Source organism: Clupea harengus, unplaced genomic scaffold (genome assembly GCF_900700415.2).
Source record: "Clupea harengus unplaced genomic scaffold, Ch_v2.0.2, whole genome shotgun sequence".
In the NCBI taxonomy this organism is placed as follows: domain Eukaryota; kingdom Metazoa; phylum Chordata; class Actinopteri; order Clupeiformes; family Clupeidae; genus Clupea; species Clupea harengus.
Window position 1 is genome coordinate 152,979 of NW_024879591.1, and position 26,242 is coordinate 179,220.

At 38.4% G+C, this 26,242-nt stretch overlaps 1 protein-coding gene across 1 annotated transcript in view; it reads right to left on the reverse strand.

Annotated features, from left to right (window-relative positions):
• The window catches only part of LOC122129116 (collagen alpha-1(XI) chain-like), a 57,479-nt gene extending 32,539 nt beyond the window's left edge, over positions 1–24,940 (reverse strand). Inside the window, exons 1-25 of the mRNA XM_042704158.1 lie at positions 24,766–24,940; positions 22,782–22,874; positions 20,934–21,047; positions 19,183–19,488; positions 18,270–18,326; positions 17,238–17,279; positions 16,998–17,060; positions 10,985–11,059; positions 8,758–8,841; positions 7,898–7,954; positions 7,586–7,639; positions 7,313–7,366; positions 6,295–6,348; positions 6,059–6,112; positions 5,313–5,366; positions 5,180–5,224; positions 4,895–4,948; positions 4,757–4,801; positions 3,587–3,640; positions 3,227–3,271; positions 2,785–2,838; positions 1,648–1,692; positions 502–555; positions 370–414; positions 7–60 (exon numbers count right to left, since the gene is read on the reverse strand). Coding sequence (XP_042560092.1) covers positions 7–60; positions 370–414; positions 502–555; positions 1,648–1,692; positions 2,785–2,838; positions 3,227–3,271; positions 3,587–3,640; positions 4,757–4,801; positions 4,895–4,948; positions 5,180–5,224; positions 5,313–5,366; positions 6,059–6,112; positions 6,295–6,348; positions 7,313–7,366; positions 7,586–7,639; positions 7,898–7,954; positions 8,758–8,841; positions 10,985–11,059; positions 16,998–17,060; positions 17,238–17,279; positions 18,270–18,326; positions 19,183–19,488; positions 20,934–21,047; positions 22,782–22,874; positions 24,766–24,909 — 1,800 coding nt within the window. The 5' untranslated portion in view covers positions 24,910–24,940. The remainder of the gene's footprint in view (positions 1–6; positions 61–369; positions 415–501; positions 556–1,647; positions 1,693–2,784; positions 2,839–3,226; positions 3,272–3,586; positions 3,641–4,756; positions 4,802–4,894; positions 4,949–5,179; positions 5,225–5,312; positions 5,367–6,058; positions 6,113–6,294; positions 6,349–7,312; positions 7,367–7,585; positions 7,640–7,897; positions 7,955–8,757; positions 8,842–10,984; positions 11,060–16,997; positions 17,061–17,237; positions 17,280–18,269; positions 18,327–19,182; positions 19,489–20,933; positions 21,048–22,781; positions 22,875–24,765) is intronic.
• Between the last annotated feature and the right edge of the window lie 1,302 nt (positions 24,941–26,242).

Consider the following 26,242-nt stretch of genomic DNA (forward strand, 5'->3'; position numbering starts at 1 on the left):
CCTTACCTTCTCACCCGTAAGACCCATGTCACCTTTGAACCCAGGGAAACCATCCTCCCCCTAAAAAACAGCTGCTCATGAGAATGGTCTCTTAGTTCATTTAAACCTCTGAACTCTCAACTGTGTTTAGAAATAAACTGCTGAAACCTGGTGGCTTTATCTTAAACTAAATATTTGAACATTTGAATGTAGGATTTGCATACTAAACAGAAATATTTATCATTATTGTGATGACAAACAAACTTGGATTGTTGAAACCCACGGAAATATCTACATCATGGCAAATTGCCTTATCAAAGCACAGAATGGAACACTACTATTCCATATCTAGGAATGTTAAGTAAGTAATTTAAGATGTTAAGTTGTTACCGGCTCTCCTTTGCCACCTTTCATGCCTCGTACACCCTCTGCTCCCTTTTTGGACAAAGAATTACACTTCAGACAAGTTGTGATCTACAAACTTTAGAAGGTAAAACTGCAAAATGAAACAAGTCATCATACCTTAACTCCACGAGGCCCTGGATAGCCAATAGAACCTTGAGGACCAGAGTGACCCTATCAACAAAAGTATAACATTAACATCTATTGTTTTTATCCTAGTATTAGTGAACCATATAACAGCCATACCTAAGGCCTTTTTTTCAACCCCCCAAAAGCAAGGGTTAATCAGTGGTACTGCCTGTCCTGTTAATGTTATTCCAGCATTATTAATTACTGGAAAATGGAACAAAGCAATCCTCTGCTCCAATAGGTGGCAGCAGTGCTCTACAGAGTCAATGTCACAGAGTAGGAAGAAGTAGACTGACACCACAGTATGATATCTGCAATCTAGCAGAACAATGCAATTGCCTTTATCGAGTCAGAGTTGAGACAGAGCCTTTTGTCAATATACACAGAATTCACAAAATTACAGTTACACTATTTTGTCTTCTCAACACAGACCTGCAAGAAAATTACAGAATGTATTTTGTTAGTTATAATAAATAACTTCTATAGTGATCTTTAATACCTAGTTCTTATAAAATCTTAATGATTCAACAGTTGACTTACAAATTAATAAATTATGCAATGACAAAAATGTATAGGCCCAGATTTGCGACACTAACCTCGCCTCCCTCTTTTCTCTGCCAAATGTCATGCTGTACAACCTCAGCCCTCTCTCTGTCTGTCCAACCTCACCTCTCTCTCTGTCCAACCTCACCTCTGTCTGTCCAACCTCACCTCTCTCTGTCCAACCTCACCTCTCTCTCTCTCTCTGACCAACCTCGCCTCTCTTTCTGTCTCTCTGTCCAACCTCGCCTCTCTTTCTGTCTCTCTGTCCAACCTCACCTCTCTATCTGTCCAACCTCACCTCTCTCTCTGTCCAACCTCACCTCTCTCTATGTCCAACCTCTCTCTGTCCAACCTCACCTCTCTCTCTCTGTCCAACCTCACCTCTCTCTCTCTCTGTCCAACCTCACCTCTCTCTCTGTCCAACCTCACCTCTCTCTCTCTCTCTCTCTCTGTCCAACCTCACCTCTCTATTTTCTCTGCCATCTCTTGGATGTGGTCATCTGACATTATGTGATATCAGAAGGCTTTGCTGATCAAATTTGTTTGCTTCAGGTAAGAAACTTATACGAATGGTTGAAAAAGCATATCTCTTACAAGTCCTCCTTTTTCTCCATGAGGACCCTCTTTTCCAGGATGTCCCTGTAGGGAAAAAAGAAAAACTTCAATCAATACAACAATACAAGAACTTAATTTGTTTGTCATGCATGAACACAATGGAACTGTGGCATTTGAATTACCTTTCAGTTTAATATGGATTATCACAACCAACTAAAAGAATGAAGCTAAAACTTGACCTATCAAAAGGATGATGCTTTGGGATAGCTGTAGCCAGCGTTTGGAGAAAGCTGCTGGGCAATGGGAGCCAAAAGTAGGTCCTAGTTTCACATAATTGTACATTATATTGGGCCTGTGTCTTAGGGTGTGTGAGATTAGTCTTTTCTGCTTTGAAGGATGACAGCAAATATATGAACCCTTGGACAATGTAGATGCTATCCATCTACCTGCTCTAGCCCTGGCCTCCTCTTGTTCGTAACAACAAACAAAGCACATCATTAACAAAACATCAAAGCACATAACCAAAAGAGGTCCATGGTGAATGGTGAAGAATGTTGGTAGCAACATCATGCTTTGGGGCTGCTTTTATCAACCAGAACTCATGCATATCTAGAGAAAACAGATGGCTTTAATTCAGGAGCTTGAGGCATCTGTAAGATCCAAATCAACAAAGCAACAGCTTCTCCCAAAAAATTAAGGTTTTGGAATGGCTCAGACAGAACCTAGACCTGTATCAAGCGGAAAATCTTTAGGGGAACATGGCGGTGCAGAAGTGATGACTTTGCAATGTGGAGAATGTCTAGAACTTTTTTGCCAAGTAGAGTAAGACGATATTGTCAAGTCAAGATGTGTCACGCTCATAAGACACAGGCAAAGGCTAAGAAGACTGTGATAGTCATAATAAAAAAATCAACAAATGATTAATTGAGCTGGTGCACACTCACTCAACCAAGTCATTGAATGCTTTTCTGAAAACAGTTTGTTTGTTTTCACTTCAGTTTCACATATTTAAATTTCAGGTGGTTAAGGTGGAAAGTTCAGACATGACTTATCTTGGTTTCATTTTGTACACCACAGAACCTGCTATTTTAGAACCCTATATGTATATATTTACACATATATCCCACATAAACCCAAGACTGTATCTCAATAAATACCAGAAAACAAAATACTCACAGGGGGGCCATCTGCACCAGCCAATCCTAGTAATCCTTGTTGACCATGAGGACCCTACATAAAATATACATGACCAATAAATATGTGTAGTTTTTGAGGTCTGACAACACAGCTGCATAGTTTATACTTACACAGATACAGAGTTTTATTGTACAGTATATATGTTCATTCATATCAACAGTTGTAGTACCACGATTCAAATCACTAATATCCTGACACATTTTGCTCTCTGAGGTCAGTTCCATTGTACTGTGTGTGTGTGTGTGCGTGTGCATGTGTGTGACTGAGCTTGTGGTTTCACTTCCCTCAGCTGTACTCTGCTCCAAGAGCCTGAAAACCCATGAAATCTGCTACATCACTTATTTCAGTGGCTGGAAAAAAGCTCTTTGCAGCAATAATAAAAGACAGCTCTGCGCAGAGATGCTTGATGAGATCTACTTACTTTGGCACCAGGTGGACCAATGGGGCCTTGTGAGCCTGGCAGTCCCTATAAAATCAGATGGAACTTATGAATTGAAATATTTGCAAATAAAATGTAAATATACATTTGTACATTTTGCAATGATGAGCCATGCTCTGTCAGGCTATGCATCCATGACATTATTTGTACATTTTTCTCCTTGAATACAGAGAACTCAGGACAGACAGCACAGGGACTTTCTGACAGCTAAATAAATAAATAATCACCACAAGAGAACAATGCTGCTGAAATCTTAATAAAAAACAAATGGAACCATCTCACAGACTAAACTGAATGAAGGAAGGAGAAATAAAAGAAAGAAATAAAGCGATTGAGACATACTTGTGGACCAGGGATACCCTGCTGTCCAGCATTTCCTGGCTCTCCTTGTACACCCTGGAAAAGAAAGAAAGTGGTGAAGGTGAACTTACTCACACAACAAAACAAAAAAAATCAGTGTGTCAGACCAACAAAAGATATCTCTAACTACCAGTGCTGGAAGCCAACCATGAAATAACACATTCTTTCATGCTAGTTCATGCAAAAGGTCTGTCATTATCAGTTCATTATCATACATATGGAAACCAGCTTCAGTTTTTCTACAGCTCCTGTTCCACTTCTGTCACTGATAATATGTATTTTCGTGCTGCTCTGACAAGTTTCACTTCCACAAATTAACCAACAGTGATTTAATGAGACATTTTAGTTAACATTAAGAATTAATTATACACCACTTAATATTTAATTGAATGTGTTTCAGTGTTATACTAAATGGTTTGTTCAGAATATCTGATTCATTTAATAATGGTAGATTCCTGGTGGGAAAAGAAATTAATTAATGTTAGTTAATATAACAATATGACTATCAAGTCACTTATGGTTTATTGAAGGAGTATTTCACCCATCATTTTAACACTGCTTGTTTACGTATGTTTCAAATGCAAATCCAAAAATAGTATTTCTGTATTCAAATTAATTTCAGTAATGTCAGAGTCAAAATCCTAAATGACCTTTCCACCTGACATATGCCCTTTCTACATCCAACCAGTAAAAATAGCGATAACCATATAGATGATAACAATGTCTAACAATGGTGACAAGAGCCATTCTTGTGTTCATCTTGATTTGAAATGATAAATAGTGGTTCCCTCTTGTGCTGACATGATAAATAATATCCCATCCCATAAACGCAGTAATCATCTGTGGGCAAAAACGTATTCTAGTTGGTAACTTAAGGAACTAGAGGTGTTTAATATGTAGTTTGTTGTCCTAAATAAAATGCTTTCAGATGTTCCATACAGAGACTGGACTTACTTTAAAGACCACTTCATTGTGTTGGTCAGAATGAAATTCTGGTAGATTCTGATAGCTTCATCAGATTCAATTTTAATTTAATAGCAGAAGACTCCCCTAACGACTGTGGCAAAAAGTTAAAATGGGACGCTACATGGGGTAAGATACACGCCATTTTATTGTGTGGTTGGTTTGCAGGTCGTGATCATTTTACTTTACCATATTTCCTTTGGGTCCAGCTTGACCATCCAGTCCTGGGAGACCCTGTGATTGAAACATGAAAACTTCTGATAAGGATATTGAAATAAATAAACCTAGATATATAATTGTGATAAAGCACCATAACATCTGACAAACCCGCTGTCCAAGTGTACCAGGAGAGCCTCTAGGACCTAACAGTCCTCTTGGACCCTATGTAAATACAAAAATAACAAACATATAAACATAAGAACTGCATTAGCAGCAGAGTTCATCAAAACTTGAGAAGCATCACTTTACTAATGGTTTGAATGATGAAATGCTGTAAATCTGACTGATGAAAACACCATTTTCAACCTTCACTGGCATATGCTTTTATCTATTATTATAAATATTCGGAGACATTCTGAAAACGCTTGTGAATCATACACCTATTGGACTTACACTCTCTCCTTGCATTCCTCTGGGCCCAAGTTCTCCATCCTCTCCCTGTAGATTACATTGTATAGTTTGAGGTTTAAACATAAACATACACCAAACTCATTAGGTGGGGTTGGGAGGCAAGAAAGACACTCACTCTGGGTCCATCCTCTCCTGGAGGACCAGGTGGGCCAGTGGTACCATGTTCACCCTGTCAGAGATGAAAGTGGGAGGGGCTCATCAGTTCCTGCTTAGTTTGTCGAAAATTCATGATAAATGATGGACTCAATATGACCCCTTTTCCCAAATACTCACTGCACTGTCTAAAACACCATTCTGGACACAAAACTCAAATACAAACTGTCTAAAACACCACTCTGGACACAAAACTCAAATACAAACGGTCTAAAACATCACTCTGGACCAAGTACACACTTTGCCACTGTTACTGTAGGCTTGCTTTTGGAAATATAAACCTCAATATTAAAAAGTAAAGTATAATGTTAATGTCAGTCATGAACACGAGTTGTGTTGGTGAATTCAGCATCTGTGTTGCTTCTCAACCTAGCGTTGCAGTGTTGTACAAGTAATGGATCTAAAAATGTTTGACTACATTAAGTGAACAGTTATGAGTAAAATGACATGGGGCAAAATCAACAGATACGTAACTGGGTAGTACATAAGACATAGTTAAAAGAAAGTAAGTACATAATTAGAAATCCACTGACATAGTACATAATTCAAATCCACTGACAGAATTAAAGTCGAGCAAGAAACAACTCAACACAGGACAAATGTGAATCCCAGCATTCTATGGGATGATAATTCAAATATGATCATAATAAATCAGTAAATGTGTTACCAAACAACCACGCATTTCAACTCAATTGTCCAATCGCTTACCCTGTGTCCCTTGTTACCAGGAAGCCCAGGTAGTCCATCAAATCCACGATCACCCTGTCAGATTCACACAATCATATTATGGCAAGACTAGGTGCATGGTTCAGTACGTTCATTTTGGTGTGCTTTGCCTATGTAATGGATAATTATTTCTGGATGCAAAGTATATGATTTGTACAGGTGCAAATCTTCTTGGTGAACATAATATTTTGATCTTTTTGAAAGCATTATGGAAGTACCTTTCCACCTGACTCTCCTGGTGCACCTCTGGCACCATCAGCCCCTCCACGACCCTTTAATGACATTGAAACATTAGAATTCAGTAACAAATAATTACATTAAGATGAGGTGTGCTTAATGTACCTAATAGTTAGTTATGGTAATGTTATTTTCACATAAACCCAACACTACAATTAAAATGTGATTTTTCATCAGAAAAATGTAAATATTTTAATCTTATTATTATTTTCTCCTTTCATTTGGACATCAAGCCGTGCCAGGAAAAACTGATGAATAATAATGATTCATTATAATTATAATAATTGTATTAGTTAAAAGAATAATTAAATGGCAATTCAAATGTATTTATATAGCGCCAATAACAATTGAAATTGTCTCTAGGCGCTTTACAGAGCCCAGAGCCTGAACCCCCTAAAGCGAGGACTAGGGCAACTGGGGCAAGAAAAACGTCCTTTTAACAGGAAGAAACCTTGAGCAGAACTTCAGCTCAAAGGGGGTACCCATCTGCTGACCACGATCACTTTATCACTTTTCAACACAGAGTTTTATTGTTGATTACTTTACTGCTTTGCTTGTTTCAGTAGCCTAGCAAACTGTCCCTTTTCCTGTTGCTTAAAAGTAGCAGGTTGTGCATCAGAATCACATGAGTACCTTACATTGATGGAATAGGCTAGAGGCTAATTTATGGCTATAATCTTACTGCATATCTCACTCAACATGGATAGCTACTGTACATCTGTACTTCTGGTATTGCTGTGATCTTATTCAAGGCAAAAGGTCCTCATACTGACACCCCTGCATGTTTTGGGGGGACAGAAGGTATCTGGCAATTTAGCAATAATACACAAAAAAAACATACATACTGTACATAAACTACCAAAAAGGGAAACTCAGAAAACTATTAGATGTTATTAGACTATATAATATGTTACAAATATGAGACTATATAATATGTTACAAAAAACTCTGAGTGCTACAAATCTGAGATATTGCAGGGGTACAAAGTGAAGAGCTTACTCGTTTTCCTGCTTTCCCAGGTAGGCCAGTAGGACCTTGGATACCTCTTGGTCCCTTTAATTTAAAGATAATAATAACATTATACGTATATCACACACATTAATTTGTAGATATATAACATAATTCATAAGATACTGAATGTAATTAATCTTCCAATCTTAAAGGAACCATTTATAATTGGCAGTTACATTGAATTAATTCTTCTCTCAACAGCAACAGTCCAAAACATTGATTGCTTGACATTTTGATGCTCTGTGTGTCATCCTACAGTACCTGGGGTCCATATAGTCCGGAGTCACCTTTTCGGCCAGGGGTCCCTGGACCACCCTGAAGACAAAAGCAAGCCATAAACCCTTGAAACTGAGATATCTGATTATTTAGAGGTTTTCCACATTTATTGCTGGATTGATATTTAGAGATTATCCACAAATTAAATCTTAACACTGTAAATATCTGGAGATGGAATGGGTTAAGATCCCAATGCTGACCAGAAACTAAGAACCATGTTAGGACCTGGTGATAGACAGATATTAAGAAGCAGGTCAGGATCGTATTTGGAAAAAAGTAGAAAGGTTTATAACTCACTAATGGTCCAGATCTTCCTGAGAGACCAATTGGTCCAGGAAGGCCTCTCATGGAAAGCTGCAGTAAAAAAAAAAAATCATCTTAACACAAAACAAAAGTGGAATGGGAACCTAAAACTATGTTTAATATACTGTTTTCAATCGTTTAGATCTAAAATTACACATAGGTATTGGTATACATATTTTACCATTTAGAAACAAAAACTTTAGGCACCAACATAAAAGAGCTTTCAACTTGCCACACACAACAAACCTAATTTTGAAGATTACAGAGATATTTCTTCCTTAACAATATGGTATCCAGAAGTGAGTAATGTTATTGCATAGTCTCATTCCAACTACTGGTTCCTAGTTTTCAGCATGATGTGTCATTTTCTTGTATGATACAAATGCCTACATACTACATACCACTGTACTGAACAGTTCCATTGCAAGGAGATAATAATGCAGTATGACTACAGAAACTACTAAGATGTTGCAGCAAATCATGATTCAAATCAATTTCATAAGAACCATTGGAGGGATATATCCTTCCTACCACCCTTTACTACTGTACTGTATTATACAACATTGACACATTACTACTGTTTACTATTTCTGGTATCCATCTTGTTTTTCTTGACAATTTCAAGCTGAATTTACCCAGCTTTAAGGGCATCTTGTGTTCAGTAAACAACATTATATGACTGCAATTGCCCTTTTTACTGAAGCTCATGGGCTGACAAAAATACACTCTAAAGCAATACTGTCAACTTTTTGGAGGCTTCTTTGCAGTAAGACTATGAAACAACCACTGCAGTATCAACATCTGCAACTAGAACAATCTCTATGATCACATAAAACAACAACTTAAACACTCACGCTTGCTTGGGACAAAATGGCCTGTGCTTGCGCCTGTTGGGCGCTGATAACAGGTCCTTTAGAAGGATTTCCACCAGCACGAAACTGAAAAAAAGGATGAAAATTTTAATAAGACAGTTCTGTTTAAAACCGCCTCTTATGTCCGAGTCCACTGTTACCAGGGTTTCTAGATTGAATTTTCAACGATAGGTTTAGAGTTTTTGTCTCTGTGGTCTATTCATATCAAAGACATCTACTTCATGTCAGTGACACTCCTGCAAGGGAAGTACAGAAAGATGGTGCAGGAGGATGGCTGCCTTCACATGCTAGTCGCTAAGAGACCATTTTTCATCTGTTTATTTGTAATTACAAAGCTGCTGCATTCAAGTTTTTTGCATGCACTCATGTATGTAACCACATGAATATTTAACCGGCTATTACCAGCTATTACTTACTCAACACGGCTTATGGAAACAGCTCTGTCAGGCTGTATTGCGGATTCTGTTAAGGATTCTAGCTATTTGGGTTGTTATCACTCCATGGTTCTCTTTTCCGTGTTCCAAAAGAGATTGGCTGGCCTATTTTAAGGCTCTAGTCTGGGCTAAACTCTATTTTGGGCCTTCATCTGAAAACAGCTATCAGGCTCTATTACGGATTCTATTTTGGATTGTTATCGGGCTGTTGCTCTATGGTCCAGTATTTCAGTGTTCCAAAAGACATAAATACAGAGTCGGGGCTACTTCCATGATGTTTTTATCCTATCTATTTTACATACTTTATACATTCTTTTAATTCTGTTTTAGGTCTTTATTTTCCATTATTATTTATTAATTTCACAAACTGCTCAGGGTGGAGAGACAATGGTTTTCCAGTTTTCTGGAATTAGTGCCTTAGTGCATCAGTGGCCACTTCCTTATTGTGACTGAGCTCCTCACTGGCAAGGCAGTGGATTTCTCAGTAGATATTGAGGTAGCATAGCAACCATGACATGACATTGTAATGGCATGCTTTGATGTATGAGCTACAATGACATACGCAGAGAAGGCAACCTAGCTTTGTCCACTCACTTTATCTCTTTTCTTCCCATCCTATCTCCACTGAGGAATGCTGCTGCATTCTTTTCACCAGCAGAAATCCGGTGCTCTGCTTACCCTTATGAGCACACTGTATACCCACTAAGCTGTGCTACAACCAAAACTGAATGCTGGCTTTCTCAATTTTTATCCACTATTAAATCTGTATATTTCATGTATATACCTTCTTATATGTTTCTTGGATGGGTCCCCAGATGGGTCCCCCTGTATGAACAAGGTTCTGCTCAAGGTTTCTTCCTGTTAAAATGGAGTTTGTCCTTGCCATCATCACCTTAGTGCTTGCTCTAAGGAGTTCAGGCTCTGGGCCCTGCAAAGCGCCTTGAGACTATTTCAATTGCGCTACATAAATAAACAAATATCACAATCTGAATGGCAATTAATCATGAAGTAAAATGTCATGATCATGGCCGGCCTAAACAATTCCAGCCTATGGTAGTCATTTTATGGTGAGTTTTGTTTTCAACAGTGGTGAAGATACATAAGTTTGCTTGTCATGCAATTCATCTCATTATTATAACTGTGTCATTATCTAGTTTAAACAGTTTAGAGTTCAGTTTACAGTTCTGATTAAATGGGAGTGCTGGTTGAAGTGACACTGTCAACCTCAGTAAAACTACTCGCCATGAATTTCACAACATAAAGGTAAAGGCATCCTGCAGTGGTCAGGATTTGACCTGGGTTAACTGTTTAGAGGGCAGCAACACCTATTACTTATAAATACAAATAACTTGACCATTGGCTAGTCTACATCAGGCCTACAGACAATCCATTTGAGGAATATTCATCTGCCTCCATGTAACCCACGTTGTGTCCCAACAAAGTCCTGCACTGGATTCTAATTCACAACTCGGACATGGGCAGCGGGCATGTAAGCAAGCGAGCTAAGACCCAAGGATACTAGTGTCTAGTGCTAGCACGTCTCTTAGGTAGTGTCAGGTAGTGAGGTTGACTCCCTGCACAGCTCTGTACCCACTGGCTACAGTTAAATCCACATGAGGTAGCCAAACAATAAGTTATAACTGAGCTCTAATTGATTTCATGCTTGCTTGTAAACTAACTAATGAAGCAGAACCATATTATTAGGATTATATTGCTTTTGTGATTGGGTGATGGCACTGCACATTTCTGTTTTATGGACAGTTGAGAGAGTTTACCGGCAGCATCAGGAGAGTTCCGGGAGTCCCAGTGATCCCATCAGCACCTGGAAGTCCAGGCCGCCCAGGAGGACCCTAAAGACAATGAAAATGAGGGGTTCAGACAAACACAAATAACAGCAAAGGAGAGTCAAAATGAAATGGACTGTTTGTTCTTGTCCCATTTGTTGAATGTGTGTTTACTTACTAAAACACTTTTGGTTCTAAACATGTAAATGGAATATAAGAGGTTCACTTGGAAATGTGGAAATAAAACCTTTGATCCTAAATCCATTAATTGTTATAGAATACATCCAGCACTTCCCCCCTTCACTCAGAGGAAGTCCCCTGACCACCTGTTAAGACGGCCTTAGAAACGGTGCTCATAGAATTCTCCTCATCAAAATCATCTACGTGCCTATTAGGCCCTCCTGGATACCATATATAAACTTATGTTTATGTTAAGTATACTCCCTAATTATGAATTCCCTGCCTGAAAACTTCCCACATGCACCCGTCCATGTGATGGTCACTGCTGTGCTTGGGTTCTTCTCTGACCTTGAGCGTTGTCTATGAGATATCCAAGACAGACATTAATATCTACACATCCACAGTAAAAAATAATGTGTTGAATTTACTTCACTAGAATGTGAACATCGGCTGCACATGAATAAAATGTGTTGAATCAACTGTATTTCATCATCAGTATTTCTCTTTTAGATTAAAAATGTATGCTATTTAGGTAACTTATAAAATAGAAACAACTTGACCATCTAATTCCAATAAAATTGGAAGCCGCTTTACGCTATTCAACATCTGCAAAATCAGGCTGTACCTAACCCAGTATGCCACCCAGCTGCTGATGCAAACCTTGGTGAGTTCCCGCCTACTAACGGGCCTGCCGGCATGCGTGGTGAAACCACTACAGATGATCCAGAACGCGGCGGTGCATCTGGTGTTCAACGAACCGAAGAGGGCACACGTCACCCCGCTACTCATTGAGCTCCACTGGCTGCCTGTAGCTGCTCGCATTAAGTTCAAATCACTTGTGCTTGCTTACAGAGTGATTGCTTGTTTTGCTCCCACCTACTTAAATGCTCTTGTAAGGGCAAATGTTACCCCCGGATACTGCGCTCGTCCAATGAGCGTCTTTTAGCACTGCCGTCTGTGCAAGTACGGCAATCTAGACTATTCTCATTCGTAGTTCCACGTTGGTGGAATGAGCTACCTAGCACTAACAGAGCAGGGGCATCCCTCTCTACCTTTAAGAAACTCTTCAGAGAGCACCTCCCTTCCTAACTTGCACTTCTACTAGTACTTAACTTGCACTTACAGTAGTTACATTCCTGCACTTTTTTCTATTTCTTCTTTAGTATTTATTGTTACACTAGGTCTCTATTGCTCGTAACTTGATTTTTCTCTCCCTTTTACGTCGCTTTGGACAAAAACGTCTGCTAAATGACTAAATGTAAATGAAAAATTGTTTAAATTAAGGTTACTTTAAATAGTAATACATTTCTTTATTTAATCATGCAACTTCAGTATTATAATGTTATGCATTTTTTTATAAGCATAGGCCTAATGAGTATAATCTTATAGATTGTATGGAAATACTGCAATGTCATTGCTAATAGATGGATGCATTGGAATCTCACTGCTATTAGATACTTCTAGAAATGACTCATTTTGAATGTCGAACAGCAACATTCAGACGCATTTATTACTTTAAGAAAACAGAACAATTGAACCATCGAGAGCTTGAGCGTTATCAATACCTGACATGCTCATGGTGGGACTAAAGTATGGCACATTTCATAGAAAAACACAGCCGATGTCCTAAAATCTTTTGGTATGTAAGAACAACTAACATTAACAAAACACATCACAGTAAAAATTTGATTATGTCAAACATAACATAACATTCCTGCAAAGGCTTATTAGAATACATTTGACAAGGAAGTGTTGGCAGCAAGGTTCTTCAGAGACCCCATATGATCTTTTGCCTTCCTTTATGGATTTACTCTCATCTTACATAATTCAATTAGATAAACTGTATATGGTGACAAAATGTTAGTTCAACACAATAATATCATGTTTTAAAGAGAAACAAGACAAGTTTGTGTAATTTGGTTTAGTAAATTTGACAATCTCTCTTTTACCTTTTTCAGTGCAGTAGCCTTGTGTCATGCAAACAAATAGATTATATGTCCACTTTTTCTCCCAATAACCCAGTGCTCATCTAAATTGGCTTTCACATTGCCACTCTATCCCCAAAAGACTGAACTTAGCATGTTAGCGAGCCATTGTCAGTGTCAACCTGGCTATTTTTGCATGTCTTTTGAGTAGTTAGCTTGCTTGTATTACACCAAAACTCCTTACTGCCGTTTGAAAAGGATTGCTCTGCAAATCTTTCCAAACTTTTAACTAATTAACTTTGGTGTTGTACTTACCAATTAGTGCCTTTGACAAGAACCTTTAACTATTTCTCTAAATCATTAGTTTTTTGCAAAAGTGCCCATGCGTCTTTAGCTACTGTGACTTTCTTGGGAATGATGCATAAATGGGAATGACAATAGAGGATCTTTACCATACTGTTTTCATCCAGAAATGTCACGTATTCTATCTGTGAAAGATACTTTTGATACTTGTGATATTAATTGTTTTACCATCTGCTGAAATCATATACATGTTCAATTATTAGTCTTTTATTATATCAGTATTTTATCTAAATGTAAGACCCCTCCCAGACCACACCTAAAATGTTGAATTCACTAGTGAAAACAATGGTTTCTATGCCACTAGACAAAGCAGCAATTTCCTTCTATACTTGTGTAGGTACACTAGGAATTTGTAGATTGTGCGAATTAATCAGGAACTTGCATGTGATTTAATCAGAAATGTACAAAAATGATCAGCACCTCTCCTCCAATCAATCACTGTAACTGTAGCCTGAACAACGCCACCCGATGAACAATACCCCAAATAAGTTTAGCGTGAGCAGCTGCAACAGCAAAAGTCTGCTAGCGAACTTTACAACGGGAGCGTTATCGTGAAGACTACCTCCAAACTCTCTGTTGAACTAAAGAAGCGACTGGTTCCTCCAATCTGTACTGCAGAGCAATGCTGGCATTCAACATCAGAACTACAGCCCTTCAAAGCCAGCTAATCCATGAACTCTCTCTAGCCTGGCTTAACAAACATCGGAATTGCCAACGCACCCCTTTTACACAAGGACTGGTAACTTCAATATAATCAAATGAAATATCACTGGGCATACATTTAGCCAATCTAGCATAATCATCTACATGGCTAAGCAATGGACTATAGTCTATAACTTTTGTTATTGCAATGTTCATTTACTAATTTAATTTGTCCACTGAGCTTTATTGTTGTGACATCTTTGCATGTGACTCTCTCCCTCGCACACACACACCCCTTTAGTTCATTAGTTAGGTACATCTAGTTAGATTACGTATTGTTACATAGTGTTACTTCTGATCATTTTGTAAATAAATGCTTTTGATTGTATATGCTGGTCTATTTAATGTTGCATAAGAGTGAATGCTTGATAGTTTAGTATATTTTATGAGACTATGAGAATGATTTGTGACTGATCTTTATTTTTACCACTATGGTAGGCACCACACTTTGTGTGGCACACCCATGTGTTTAACTTAATTGATCTACTGTTGTGTCGAATAGTAGATCACTACTTCACTAGTAGATTACCACTTACTGTTATACTTGCACTGCCAATGTAACAAATACATCTCACAGGATGTCTTTTTGCTGCCTTTTTTTGCACTACCATAACCTCACTTTAAAATAAACTTATGCTGCTGTACATGTATCTGTATGTTTATAACTATATCTATATGTATATCTATATGTCTTGTCTTATCTGTTGTTGTGTGTGTGCACTTTATATGTTTCACCGTGGGAGAGTGGGAAACGTTTTTTTCGATTCCTTTGTATGTCTTAACATGCAAAGTAATTGACAATAAAGCTACTTTGACTTTGACTTTGACTAGATGCCTGTCCTATTGAGCGAGATCACCAACATTTTATTGGTACTGGTGTCAGGATAGTGCCAACATTATCTTGGTGGCCCTCGTGAGGAGAGTATTAATATTTATGCACAATTGCACCCACATTTATTTGGTGCCCCTCCACAAGGTAACAAGGTTAATTGGTGCTGTCCACGTGATGATGATGATACCTATTGTACCTACACTCGAAATACATTCTAAACTGCAATCATTTTCCAAGGGTGACACGCACAATAGAATCCTTAGTTAAAGGGGCAATCCTTGATTATAATGCATTACAATTTTTGTCAAATTCAGCAACATTCTCTATACATTCCTCGAGCTGTCCGCCCACTGTGTGAAACATGGAAGTAGAGCATGAAGAATTACGATAGGAGGAAGTAGGCTGGCTGTGCATAGCATCCAGGCCCCCTGGCGGCTCAGATCAGTTCTCTAAAGCCAGTCAGCCAACATGAATCACTACTCTTGGGAAAGAAGAGTGCTGAGTGAGCAGAGCAAGCAGCAGGGACAGAAGATGAGCGGCCCAGGTGCCCAGGAGATGAGCTACCCAGGTGCCCAGGAGATGGGTGACCCAGGTGCCCAGGAGATGAGCTACCCAGGTGCCCAGGAGATGAGTGACCCAGGTGCCCAGGAGATGAGCTACCCAGGTGCCCAGGAGATGGGTGACCCAGGTGCCCAGGAGAGAAGAAGTCAATCTGGGAGCTGGCATGTTAATAACCTTTCAACTGTAAATTATTTCCAACTACTCTTTCCTGCTGCCTATATACAGTATGATGGGTAATGTATTATTATTGTTTATTGTGTCCAGGGTAGGCTCTGCCCCTGCTGTCGACCCATCAGGATCTGAGAGAGTGATTTTGCATTGAGGCTGGTCCCATTCTTCATTGTTCTGTGTTCAGAATTGGTTATGTCTTCCTAGTAAACGTAATTATAGCTTAAAGGATTCAATTTTCAAATGAATTCTGCTTCATTGAGTCTTAATGCCGAGTCTGCTTGAGTCTCTCTGGTTAATACATTTTTTCCCTTTACATTTATATAGTAGATATAAGCTTTCCTTTCTTAACAATAACTAAGGCTAACTACATTTCAATACTAATTATACTCTATAGAACCATGCATTTTAGTATAGATAGATATAACATGGCATGATCGTGCCAGATATAATTCTACCCCTTTGTCATAATATTAGCAAAGTAAGTCTTGGCTCTGACCAGGTGATTTAAGTGTACTTTCCACTTTTTGATTACCAGCTTTTTTTTTTCCAGAGGGACTCTTTAGCAGGCATCTCATACAAGTCTCTCTATCCCACTGCAACTTTGTCTGTCTTGCAGTTTGCCTCAAAATTGTTCCCATGTGTGTGATGTTTCTGTTCCGCAACAGAAAGCCTGAATTCACTATTGTACTCTTTGACATCTATTGAAATACTGCCACCTAGTGCTCATTCACAGCTGGTGGAGGAACATTTTAGACAGTACTGACGTAGCAGATGAGTGTCACAGGAACTACAGGAATGTAGTGTTATTAAAGGTACACTCTAAAAACACACATATTACATACAGTCATTTCAAAGATAGAAAAGGAAACCTCAGGATCAAGGATGTAGACAACAGCTATTGATACAACTCGTACATCATAGGTGTTGGTGTTTGGGGTTGCAATGATGGTTAGGAAGTGGAAGCTTAAACAGACAAAACAGGAAGTGCTTAAACAGACACAACAGGTTTGGGCCACGTGTTTATCTTGTGGATGGCTCTGGAATCGTTGCCTTAAGCACTAGGTCATAAGGTACCAAATAAATGTCAAATGAGCAATATTCAGCAATCCAGCAATATTCCTAGATTCTTAATAACAGGATCAGGATCAGGAAAATTATGTGTATCAATCCCAGTGTTCAAGCAATGATGACATGATAACTGTGACAGAAATTATAGGTTTTCAATCCCCTTGGAACATCTGAGAGGTAGTCCTGGGTTAAGTTTACCTACCCTATTCCCAGCATCTCCATGGGGACCTGGAGGTCCTTGCAAGCCTGGAGTTCCAGGGAGACCCTACAATATAGAACCACATGAGATACAAAACAGTCAAGCATCAAGCAACAGAGGAAGAAGGAGGGAATATCTGCCTTTCATTTTACTGGGCCAAAACTGCAGCACTTTCCATAAAGACATTCTTTCCCCTAACTTTCCACCATCTGTGAAAGGCATCTGAGAGAGGGTGATACTCACAGCGGGGCCTGCTGGCCCTGGGGCTCCCTCTATAAGCATTCCCTAGAAGAAATGGAGATAAAGTAAAACAGTGACATTCAAAAACACAATAAAAGTCCAATCAGACAAAAAAGGAAGGAATCCCAGACAAAAAAAAGTCAACCCCAAAAAAAGGCATTCGTTCAGTTAAATGGAGTTATACATACGAGGCATGCAAGTGTTTGTTAACTCACGGTACATCAAACAGTTAAACTCAGACTCTAGTACTGTCAGACTATGTCTCAGTTTTTGGTGGGATCATATTCTGGAAATGTAGTAGAGCCATGCCTGGTCCAGTAGATATCTGGCCAGCTAGTCCATGTATTATGCAAGGTGCTAAAGTACATAAGATCACTGATTGATTCAATTCAATTAAATTCGATTTATATAGTGTCAAAAACTATTAAAAAGAATCTCAAGGCACTTTACAAAGCCCAGAGCCTAAACCCCCCAGGAAAGAGAAGGAAAAGAAGGAGGAGAAGGAGGAGGGGAAGGAGGAGTAGAAGAGAAAATCAGAAGCAAGCAGATACATTCCATACATGCATCTGGACAAAACATATTAGCACACATACACTCGAGGATACAATCAAGATTGATGGGTTCAAATGGAGAGTGCCAGCATTTATTCAAAGGATTGGTTGTGCAGCAATTTAGTGGGTATACAGAACGCTCATAAGGTTACTATTACAAGGATAAGCAGGGCTATGAAGCAGATGTCAATGATGTCATTCGTTTATATTACGGTTAAAAAAGCTGGCACACAATATGTATATAAGATGCATCATAAGCACAGTAGGAATTGTGCGTAACAGTTTGGTGGGAAACCCAGGTGTCTTGCTCAGAAGTCAGCAATGCAAACCCCTGTGCTACCAACGCTGTAGTCATAATGGGAGTGCATTCTATTACTGAACTACTGACACTGATGCATAGAAATAGTGCCGATATTATCGTCACAGAATTCTGTCACAGCTAGTCACTTTGATGATGATAATAATGAAAGACTGAAAAACTTACTGGCTCAATCACAGCTGGCTCCCCCTTTTCTCCCTTTTCTCCACCACCTCTCGAAACCTAAGGTTAAATAGTGAAAGCAAAGATTGCACAGACAGTGAAGACCATTTATTTAACTTGCACTTACAGCAACTAACAACATGTTGTGACAACATAGACGCAGCAATGCAACTTGACTGCCTGAAATAATCTGTTATCACAGCACACTGGATCTTTTGAAAATGGACCCATAGAGGGTTAGCCAATCCTGGGCCTGCAGTACAGTTGATCAGTCTGGATGACTGAGGATTTATTATGGACACTCCTCATGAGTGTGAATCCACACAGGCTGGGCCAACAGAACCTTTAGACCTAATGTGCCCCACTGAAATCATAGCCTATGAAATTCAATGCAGGCTCACTCTGGGTAAGCCCATGTTGGGTCATCCGCCCTTTCTGCTTGACAGGGTCACTGGGGTCATCTCCCTATATGCACTGCTATTAGGCGCAGCCAAAAGACAGCCCACACAGGCCCAGGGTCATTGGGGTCATCTCCCTATAGGCACTCCTATAAGGGCCAGGCCAAAATACAGCCCACACAGGCCCAGGGAGGCCTATGCTGGGCTCTAAGCATCTTTTGATCAACACAAGACCAACGGAAATTCAGAATAGTTCAGAGATTTCAAGCGTGGGCATGCACTCTTACCCTCCCTTTTTTCATTTTTCCCTCATTCATTCGTTTTGAAAAACCTCATTGATCACTTTAGTGAATGTTTTTTTTCCACATAATTTCAGGACTTTGTTTCTTTCAATCCGTATGTTTTTTCCTTCAGAAAATATCTATCAAGAAATACATGTGGATGTTCTTCCTTCTAAGCTACTCTTCGGACTCTGTAAGGCTTGTGGAAGATGTACTAACATGTACTATTTTACTCACAGCACTTTCTGTAAAATCTGTTACAGCAGGGACACCAAATTCACTCTCTTCTGGGGAGATGTCAGTCTTCTTCTCATATGCATCATGTCCATCATATGCTCCATACTGATATGTGTCCACGCTCTCCAGATCCTTTGAGTCATATTCATTAAGGTCATACTCTTTAAAGTCATAGTTGGCAGGGTCCTGTGTGCCTTTAGACTGAGCAGTCTTCACAGGCATGGTCTGAGTGACTGTGGGATTCTCTACCGCCACTTCATCCAGTCCTGTGATGTAGTCAACACCTTCCTCCTCATAGCCTGTTTCCTGGTGGGGCAGAACATCATAAATGGAACTGTCAGTAAATGGGAATCTATCTGCATTGTTACTTTTTGTAAAGCTCTGGATTTACTTTTCCAGGATAGAATGTAACCTAAAACCCCCCAAATAGCCAAATGAATAGTCGGGATTAGCAATTAATATAATAATTATAACAACATGACAACTGCAATAGAATTTGACTAGTTTGCGAACTTTCTCTTAGAAAATTAAATGATGTTTCTGATGTTCTGAACAGCAAGGCAAGTATGTGGGCTGTTAGCTAGCTAGTTCTCTAGTTAGATGAGGACTCCATAGCATCTCATTGAGCCAGAGGAGGCAGTCCACAAGGCTACTGATATAGACGGCATACGTCTTTTACAGTCTTCACTTTTTTGTCAAATTCAGCTAATCGCTCTTCATGGTCTTCTAGCTGACGGCTCTGTGTGTGCATTCTGACTCCAAAATGACCAAGTCAAACCCTATTCCAGGCATGGAGGGGAGGGACGAAATTCTATTGGCTATTGTGGCCTGCATTTTTAAGTCCTAAATTTGGAGTTAATGTAAGAATAACTTTTATTTTATGTGTATAGTCAATTTTCTTTTATTTAACGCCATCTTTTTATAATATGCTGTCAGCAATAACCTTTTGAAATCTTTCCTACTGCAAGCATGTAGACTATATTGTATTAATGTATAATATAGCATAGCCCATCACTGTGTAGCGAAAAATAATAGTTATAGTTATGTTATGAATGAAGATATGAAAAAGAGGTCTTACAACAATTACTGGATGTAATTCCAAATTTTTCTGGGCTTTCTATAACAATCCCTAACTAAACATCACTGATTAAAAAGTGTCTCATATTAAAATGTGTCATATTAAAATAGTGTCATATTAAAATAGTGTCTCATATTGAAATAGTGTCTCATATTGAAATAGTGTCTCATATTTGCTGCTAAAGAAAATCAATGACAAGAACAGGGAAAGACAATGGCCGCTATGCACCATAACCATGGTAACCATAGCACAGAGCTTGTGTTTTATAAAGACACCGACTCCAGGTGCACTTATCTAAACAAGGTTATCCTGCTACGTTTAGCATGCCTTTTGCCTGCCAATGACCAGGCAGACTTATTTAGAGGCCATTAAGTTACTTGACCAGGCAGACTTATTTAGAGGCGATTAAGTTACTTGTATGAACCAGGTTAGCCTCCAGTAATGCATTATTTACTGATTTAAGGTGCAATCACTTATCTCGTGTCCTGAAATACCCCACAGGGCAGTACAATTCACCAATTTCACCAAAAACATCAATCACTTAAAAATGTATAGTATGTGTATGCAGCACACACAAAAACAGAATAATGTCTGTATGATCTGACAATGACAAAGTGTACACACATCAACATACATTTGCTATTAGTCACAGAAAATGAGAAGCGATCATTACCTTATTGGGTGTGGTTATTTTAGTTGGAGATTCAGAACCAGCTAATGCATCGTAGGCAAATTCATTATCAGTGTAATACTCCTCATCAGCTGTTCCTGGCTGCTCCTGTATCTTCTTCAGCACAAATATGACAAAAAATGAAATACAACAATAACTGTAAAACCATAAAAGGCAGTGGCAATACTATGGCATATCCTACTGAAATTTTACATCAGATTAGATACCAATTTATTATTCCTTACAAAATGCTAGAGGTATTGCCTCTTTCAAATAGCAAAAAGAATATTAATAAACCTTACGGATATCAACTTAAAAATTCAACAAATGCATACCAAACACCTGATCATCATTTAGGGAACACAAAAACACATGTTTTCTATCACAGATGGACCATCAGTGCTTTCATAACAGTGCATCTCATGGCCCATCCCCAGGAAGATTCAAGATAAAGATAATAAGTCAATCATATTTGTACAACATCAAGATACAGATAATAAGACAATCATATTTCTACAACATCGAAATACATGGCAACACATCTGTGGACGCACATGTTATGTAGTCATAGATTATAAGCAATGTCAGCATTAATGATCTCTGTGGGAAAAGGTCCTGGTTGAATCACAGGTCCTGGTTGAATCACCTGGTTGAATGTCTATAATGCATGTCTATAATGCATGTCTTCATTGTTTTAAAAAGACATCCAAATGGTGAACCACAATGAACCCATACAACACTTCTATAAAATGAAGGTAACACATTACTGGGACCCTTCATTATACAGCTAACATAACCTTCTCATAAAGGTGTTTTGATACCTATTAGATACCACCAGTCATCATGACAGACGGACTTTAATATGTGGCATGACAATATATCATATATAATCATAACTTCTACTGCTACCATCACCTGTACTTACACCAGCACTTTATATATACCTATATCACATCTGCACTACTCACTACTATTGCTGCTCATGTTCTTACTGTTCATACCCCATATATCTCATACTGTATATATCCTATTTATTTTTATATTACCACTATACATATGCACATACTCTGCACTTTTCTGCTTTTTGCACTTCTGGTTAGATGCTAAACAGCATTTCGTTGTCTCAGTACTTGTACTCTGTGCAATGACAATAAAGTTGAATCTAATTTAATCTAATCTAATATCATGTTCCCTTGATTAAGTAATTTTCTTGGGGGGAAAAAATCCATATTTCATGTAGCCTGGTGTATCATGTTATGTACAACTAAGCTGTCAAAAGTTTTTAGAACTTTCAAGATTTCTCCCAGTAATTGTAACATCCACTAGCCTATCAATCTCAGTAACTATATTATATGTAACATCCACTAGTTTATCAATCTCAGTAACTATATTACATGTAACATCCACTAGTTTATCAATCCCAGTAACTATATTACATGTAACATCCACTAGTTTATCAATCTCAGTAACTATAATATATGTAACATCCACTAGTTTATCAATCTCAGTAACTATAATATATGTAACATCCACTAGTTTATCAATCTCAGCAACTATATTACATTTTCCCTTTCAATTGGGAGGGTTAAATACATGGTCCTGGTCACTCCCGGTATTCAGTTTGTAAACAAATCTCTGAAGTCAAGAAATCATCGAAATCATTGGGAACCTCTTGTTGACTTGACGTGTCGTATGCAAGAATGGGCTGTCTGCCCAAAACAGAACCAATCCCTCAACACAAACTGTATTGCATTCACATTGTCAACAAGCTATTTTACGAAACTGGTTTTGACTGAAAATAAAAACAAAGTCTCAATTGTCTGCATATCCAAGTGAAAGTCACTCATTTACCTTTGTCACTGTGCTAGTCTCCTCTGTTGGATGCTCAGCCGCAGTTAGGTCCGATTCCCCATAGTCATAGTACTCGGTGTAGTCTGTGGTGTACTAAGAAGATGAGGGGTGAGACAGTTAGTGGACAACCAAAGGGAAGGCAGGTATATACCACCTGGTGTGATGATTTCTTGATACAAGGTTCAATACTAGGATGCAAGTTTACAGATATAGCACAATGTATACACATTGGTAATTCAAAGGGCTCTACAAATGAGCAGATACAAGAACATAGAAAAATAAGAGATTCAAAAGGTAAATGGCATTAAAAATGTTCAACCATCAATTCAAATAAAATATTAAAGAGGAAGAGTGCATTAGATCAGTTAACAAAAAGCATCTGAGAATGGGTTTTAAGTCTAGATTTGAAACTGGTTACAGTTGGTGCACCTCTGATGTCATCAGGAAGTTAGCTCAGACAGTGGGTATCACCAACAGATCTGAGAGGTCAAGCAGGTGTGTACTGCTGAAATATGTCTAAGAGGTATTTGGGTCCTGCCAACATTGATGAACAGGCAGCAGTGCTTTTAAGTCAGTTCTGTGACTTACTGGATGCTAGTGTGAGGATTTAAGTATCGGAGTAATGTGGTCAGTTCTTTTGGTTTTCGTGAAAACTTTAGCAGATGCATTTCGTCATAAGCTGAAGCTGTTTGCAAAACCCTGTTTGTGAAAAAGCTCTTTGTAAACCCTGCTGGAAATAAAAGCATAACTGAGTTTTTCGAAATCATGTTTTGACATAAGGCCTATGGCTATGTTTTTGAGATTGGAAAAAGCTAATTTGGTTATTGCTTTCACATGGTTGTCTCTCCTGATTTATTTAAGGTTTGAAAGTTGGGTAAATGTGGCTGTCATCAGCATAGCTATTATATTACAATACAGTAAAAAAAAATGAATGGCTGAAAGTAACATTTTAATGGATTTGCCCAGCTACACAGATAATGGATTTGTCCCGATATATGTACACATGGATACATATTGGATAATTAATCCTTAATATATAGAGATTTGCAATAATATTATAACAGCAGGCAGTAAGTATGGTTGTGGTCACCTCACATTTGCTTTGTATGCTGTGACTTCTTCCTGCATTATCCTCTTTGTGATTATGATTTCTTGACATAAATCTATTCCATTCCTATATATTGCTAAAATCATAGAAGTGACAAAAGGATTCATAAAAATGCAGAAGGCTAAAATGCACCACAGGCACAAAATGGTCAATGCAACCTGAGAAGCCAAATCTGGAGGATGCATCTGCAAAAGTGCATTGAGGCAGTAGTACTTCTAACTGTCCTGAGATCAGAACCAAACACACAAAGACAAACAATAGACTCATTGAGTAGTTTACACCTACAGTTTAAACTTTACAGTTGAAAGAATTACAATTATTTGACTATCTTTTCAGGTGTTTTAGTGATTAACTGACAAAACCTGGGAAAATCATTAGTGAAAAAGGCTCTTCCAGAATGGGCCCCAACTTAGTGAGACGGAGAAGAGGGAAAACATTTCCACGGTGAGCTCATCAGTTATTTGGTGAAATACTTCTGGAAAAATGTAAGGCTGGCTGGCTGGAAAGGTTGAAATTCCAGAAGGGAGACAGGCAACCCATAATTAGAATAGCAGAGAGGTGCTTGAGCTGCAGATCTCTTATTGAATGCATGTGATGGAACAGAGAAAAAGAAATTCAACTTGAAAGCAGGCACAGCCTCTACAAATAGTTCCTATTTATTAGTTATCCTAGTTAGCAAATGTCCTATGAGCAAAGTGAAGTTATTTCACACAAATGAGTCAAAAGTTAAAGTTGAAGAAATTAGAGACAAAATGTGACTAAATGAAGCAGTGTATAACTCAGGTACAATAAACATTTGAGTAAATACTGTATGTGTTCAATGATGTTAAATAAATCAAACAGCAAATAAAATGATGAGTGCACTTTTATCCTCACCTCTTCCTCGGGTTCCTGAGCTTGTGGTGAGTCCCAGTGGGGAGCATCACAGTCTGGACTCAAGTGTTCACAGTAGTCATAGGCGGCTTTGGGGTCCGTCACCATCAGTAGCTGCTGAATGTCACCCTGGAGGACAACATACATTTGGTCTTTGTCACAACAGTCACAGAAAAGAAAAAAGAACCTGGTAAAAAAAAACATGATAAATACCTCTACTGTTTTCTATTGGGGTTTAAATACACTAAATGTTACTCAATAACATCAGTTATTAGCAAGTCTAATCTTAGGTCTATGTTGGCCCACAAGTCCAAAACCATGTCGTATTACTCATTTCCAGAGATCCATTGCCCATTGTAAGTGAGTAGGAAGACAGACCTTTGTATAATTGATAAAAAGTTTTCAGTTTGGTTAGGTATTTTATAACACAGACACAAAAATAAATGTTAGCATATTCTGAATCAGACTGAACATTGACATTGTCAGTCAAAACATCAGCCTATCAGATCTATGTGCTGAGTCATGTGATGCAGGTGAGATTATACAAGTTAGTCTGCTATTAGAAATTTCAGTTAGTTAGCTTTAGCAACTATAGTGATGGTATTTAACTCCAAGCGATGACCTCATCTGTCTCATGGTGACAGCACCCCAAGACTGCACTTACACAGCATGGTACATTCCTAATTCCAAGTCTTTGCTCACATTCCACAAAATAACTGAATGTCTTCATATTTAAACTGTCCAACATCAATATGTGGTAACAAATCAGACACAAAACGGATTTCTGTTTTTGCTCTCACTACCATATTACCGCATAGATCAGAATTTTTAGGTACATGTGATTTCAATGTCATTAGTGCAATCGTGATTTGACGTTATTTATTGGTAATGGTAGGAGTGGACATTAAGTGCATTCATTTACATTTACATTTAGTCCTTTAGCAGATGCTTTTGTCCAAAGCGACATACAAGGGAGAGAATAGTCAAGCTACGAGCAATAGAACCTGGTGTAACAATAAATACTACTTTACATAAGAAATATAAGTCGAAGTGCCAGTTAGGACGGGAAGTGCTCTCTGAAGAGTTCATGCGTTCATGTGCACATAATCAGATTTATGATAAGAACTGTGTATACACTGTATTTGCAAATCGTGGGATTGTGCGTATACACATGGTCCTATGGAAAGTTGTAGGCCAGCTCTTACTGTGCACAAAGGGTCCTGCTAATGCCATTATGGTGGGCTATGACTATCAACTCAAGGAACTGGCTGATTTACTTACCTATAGAATTAAGAATAAGACATTAGAATCAATGTAATATTTCAACATTTTGGCCAAATGTTAAAAAAAAAAAAACTGGTCTTTAGGCTGCCTTAAGCCTATTGTTTTTTTTCTCATAATAATTCATCTTATTCTTATTTTTCTCCAGTAAAAGTGCAGCAAAATCCTTAAGGCCTAAAAACGCCAACTTTGGCAGTTG